A 4,155-nucleotide genomic window follows, 5' to 3' on the forward strand; every position below is an offset into this window, starting at 1 on the left:
TTGCTGCTGTTGCATCACCCTTCCTATTACTCCACCCTCCCACTCTTCCACTTTGCTATCCCTATATCCTTCATAATGCAACTTATCATCTCCCTTTTCTTCTCCATTATTCCTCTTCCTTCTCTCTTCTTTTTCTCTACCTCCTTCTAAGTTACTGGTTAATGGTTATCATAATTAAAAAGCATGAATAGAGAAAAGGAACAATAAATGAACAACAGCAATTGATATCAATTTAGAGAAACCATATGCCAACAGATTAACAATTATAAATTTTACTCAATAACCCAATTATAAGCTAATGAATTTAGTTCCACTGGTTAATTCTTCCAGCAAAACACCTTGACATCTAGAGGAATTGGGTACACATTATCTGTTTCACCTTGATCCACAATACACAATTTAATGGATCACAACTTAAAATTCTAAGAAATCTCAGTATGGAGTATAAGACCTTAATACTATGTTACTTTAGCAACAGGGTAAATATCAAGCATAGAGATACAAGGAAAAAAAACACTAAATTGGTAGTTTGTGAAAAGTTTACATTTCAATATACCCATATCATTCAGTATACAAACTTGGAGTAAGGAGTGTTAAAAATGGCCTCAAATAATAAAGAGACGTAAGAAATATAGCTTACAGAGGATGACTTTGTATTAACACTGGAAATGCCCTAGATTCAGGATTCATTCTTCATAGAACAAAACGGCACTTGGTTAATTACACAAAAAATTCTCCACAGGAATAAAGAAGCTAGTAAGTTGAAGATAACTGAGATAGGTCATCTTGATTTCCAAATGCTGAAACATTAGAGAAATTGACTCTGCTTCGTTCAATCCTATATTTCCTCCAGATTTACGAAGTATGTTTTGCAATTCTTTCCAATAACCTTTGTTGCTCATCTTTAGAGATTCCACTAATTTGCTGAAGTTTGGATATGAAAGCACATGCTTCATCCTTCTGACCCTGCTTGCAGTACCCATCTATAATAGAATTGTAGGTATTCTCGTTTGGTTTGCAATCACTCTTCATCATGTAACGAACTAGATCAATAGCTTCTACAAACATTGAGTTGGCTACATAACTTGTAACAAAGGTATTGTAAGTTACAATGTCAGGCCTCAGACCAGAAGCCTGCAATTGTGTGAATATCCTTGATGCATCTTTCATGCGGCCTTGCCTGCCATAAGCATAAATGACAGTGTTATAAGAATAAAGATCAGGTCGTCCAACTTTCATCTTGATTTCATTAAGAATTTTTTCACTTCTCTCACAGTCTCCTAGCTTGCTGCACATGTTAATCAAACTATTGTAGGTTGTCAAACTTGGGGTAACACCACTGGCTCTCATGTATTTGAGTATCTCATCTACTTTTGAAACCATTTGCCTTTTCCCATAGATTGAGACCATGGCATTCAATGTGGTAATATCAGGAGAACATCCTCTCTTCTTCAGCTCTGCAAAAGCTCGCTCTGTTTCTACTAGAAGATGACTCTTGCTGTTTACCAAAACCAGTGTTTTTAAGAGTATGTTATCTGGCAGAATAATCTTCCTTGAATATATGTCTTCTGATAAAGCACGCATTCGATTTATTGCTTTCCCATTGGCATAAGCATGGAGCAATGAACAATATGTGAGTTCATTAGGCTTGCAACGCCCATCCTTCATCTCTGCAAGCATCTTTTCTGCTTGTTCCCAAAGCCCTCCTCGAGCAAGTGCAGCTAGTATAGCATTGTAAGTTGAAAGATCAGGTCCAATCCCAGCTGCAACCATCCTTTTATAGATCTCTATAGCTTGGTCAAATGAGCCACAGCGACTGTAAGCACTGATCAAGGTGTTGTATGTGTCCCTCTCAGGGACAAAACCTGCTTTTTTCATCTCCTTGAAAATTCCAGAGACCTCAGAGTCCATGCCATTTTGTCCAAAGACTGCCATCAGTGAGTTCCAAGTTACAATATCTGGCTTAAGCATGCTGGATCTCATCTCCTCAAAGACCCTCATCATCTCCGTGAATCTCCCTCGATTACCATGCATCTTTATTAGAGCATTGAAGGTGCACAAGTTTGGCTTGCAGCCCTTGCTCTCCATTTCTTCGAACATCCTTAACGCAAGCTCATCCTTACCGGCTTTCTCAAACCCAGAAATTAAAGTTGTGTAGGTGAAAACATCAGGTTTTATCCCTTTAGCTTCCATCTTCTCCTTGAGATCCATTGCTTTGTCCAAGATTCCATCTTTTGCGAATGAAGAGATCAGAGAGTTATAGGTAACGATGCTGGGGCAGAATCCATTCGCTTCCATCTCCTGAAGCACACCCAATGCCTCTGAATGTTTCCGTGACTTCCCATAGACGTCAAGGAGAGCGTTGTAGGTGACATTATCTGGAGCCACGCCTCTGGCTTTCATCTCTCTAACAATCTCGGTTGCCTCCTCGTATAGAGACCCACGACGGCAGCAGCTGATGAGAGTGTTATAGGTGTACCTATCTGGCGAAATCCCATCGTCTATCATGGCATCTACTAACGCAGTGACCTTGGACCACGGCACGAACAGGTTGCTGTACACGTTGAGGACGACGTTGTAGGTGACGATGGTGGGCTTGCAGCCATCGGCCTGCATGTAGGTGTAAACAGCGAGCGCTTCGCGGTACCTTGCCTTGCGGGCATAGGCAGTGATCAGCGAGGTGAAGGTGAAGACGTCGGATGAGGAGCCGTGTTCCCGGAGGCTCTGGAGAAGGGCGGCGGCATCATCGAGGCGGTTCTGGCGCCCAAGGATGGAGATGACGACAGGGAACAGGGGGCTACCAGTACTCCCAGACAAAGAAAAGGAGAAGAGGCGGCGGTCACCGAGCTTACGGCGAGCCCAGTCAAAGACAGCGAGGGCAGTGTCGGTGTGGCGATGGAAATCGAGGCCCTCAATGAGGGCGAGGAGATCAGTGAGGAAGGGATGGAGAGGGGAGTCTGGATCAAGGGAGGGGGAGAGGGGGCGAAGGAGGTCATCGAGGTCGGGGAGCGGGTGGGAGGGCGAGTGGAGGAGGGAGTGGAGGATGCGGTGGGTGCGTTGAGAGGAGTTCGGGTGTACGGACCACGGGAGGCCGCGGTTGGGATCGTGGGACTTGCCGAGGCGAGGTTTGCGGGAGGAGGCGAGGCGAGGGTGGCGGAGGGCAGTAGAGGGGTTGGGGTTAGGGTTTGGGGTTTGGGGATGGAGGAGGTGTTGATGGAGAAGAGGAGTGAGGGGGGAAGTCGGGGGAGGAGGAAGGGAAGAGGGGAAGAGTGGTTTAGGGTTGGAAGGCGGAGGGGCGGGCAGTCGGAGTGGGACGGGGACGGAGAGGGATAGCTTATCCGCCATGGAGTGGAATGGAATGGAATAGAACGGGAGACAACCTAGAGTGGATTGAAGTGAACATTGAAGGGGTAAAACGGGAAAAAAGAAGTTAAAATAAAGATCTAATTCTCATCCGGATCCGTCGTAAGATAAATGTGAAAAGCATGGATAAATTCTAACCGACCGTCAAATAAATTTCATGAACATTTACTCCTTACGATCATAGTTCTGAGGGGACGGGATTAAGGATATATTATAATAAAAAATAATTATATTTGTGATATGTGTTTTTTTATAGTCTATCTATAAATGATGTTAAAAAAAAATAAATCATACGACTCTAATGACCAATTTAGTTGAAAGAGTGAAAAGTAAATTTAAGAAAAAATTTTTTAAAAAAATTCACCTTATACTTCATTCAAATTTTAAGAACAGAATAAAAACATAATTCATTAACGGATAGTTTTAGAATTAAAATTGATCATTTTAAAATCATACGAAAAATAACGGATGAAAAAAATAATACATATACCTTTTTTTTATTTACAAAATTATACATATATCAAAAAATAATACATATACTCTTTTAACCCATAAAATTCTATCATATATACAAGAAATGACACATGTACCTTTTTAATTTATAAAATTATGTCACATCTATCCATCTTCATCTATCAAAGTAAACAAACACGAAAAGAAAGACACTTCTTTACCTTTTCTCTTTTATTGTTATAATTTTTCACTATAAACATCTTTCCTTCCTCATCCACAATTTTGAGTAAACACAGCATAAATAACTAAAGGTAGAATGAATTCTTTTCCAATAATTAA

General features: G+C 41.3%; 1 protein-coding gene across 1 annotated transcript; it reads right to left on the reverse strand.

Moving 5' to 3' along the window:
- Positions 1-499: 499 nt before the first annotated feature.
- Positions 500-3,369, reverse strand: LOC122041042 (pentatricopeptide repeat-containing protein At5g02860-like). Its single transcript, XM_042600575.1, has one exon. The coding sequence runs from the start codon at positions 3,343-3,345 to the stop codon at positions 856-858; it is 2,490 nt and encodes an 829-aa protein (XP_042456509.1). The 5' UTR covers positions 3,346-3,369; the 3' UTR covers positions 500-855.
- Positions 3,370-4,155: the final 786 nt, after the last annotated feature.

Source organism: Zingiber officinale, chromosome 2A (genome assembly GCF_018446385.1).
Source record: "Zingiber officinale cultivar Zhangliang chromosome 2A, Zo_v1.1, whole genome shotgun sequence".
In the NCBI taxonomy this organism is placed as follows: domain Eukaryota; kingdom Viridiplantae; phylum Streptophyta; class Magnoliopsida; order Zingiberales; family Zingiberaceae; genus Zingiber; species Zingiber officinale.

Bases quoted from the DNA above. Each gene is read 5' to 3' on its own strand.
- LOC122041042 (XM_042600575.1), bottom strand. From the start codon at position 3,345: ATGGCGGATAAGCTATCCCTCTCCGTCCCCGTCCCACTCCGACTGCCC.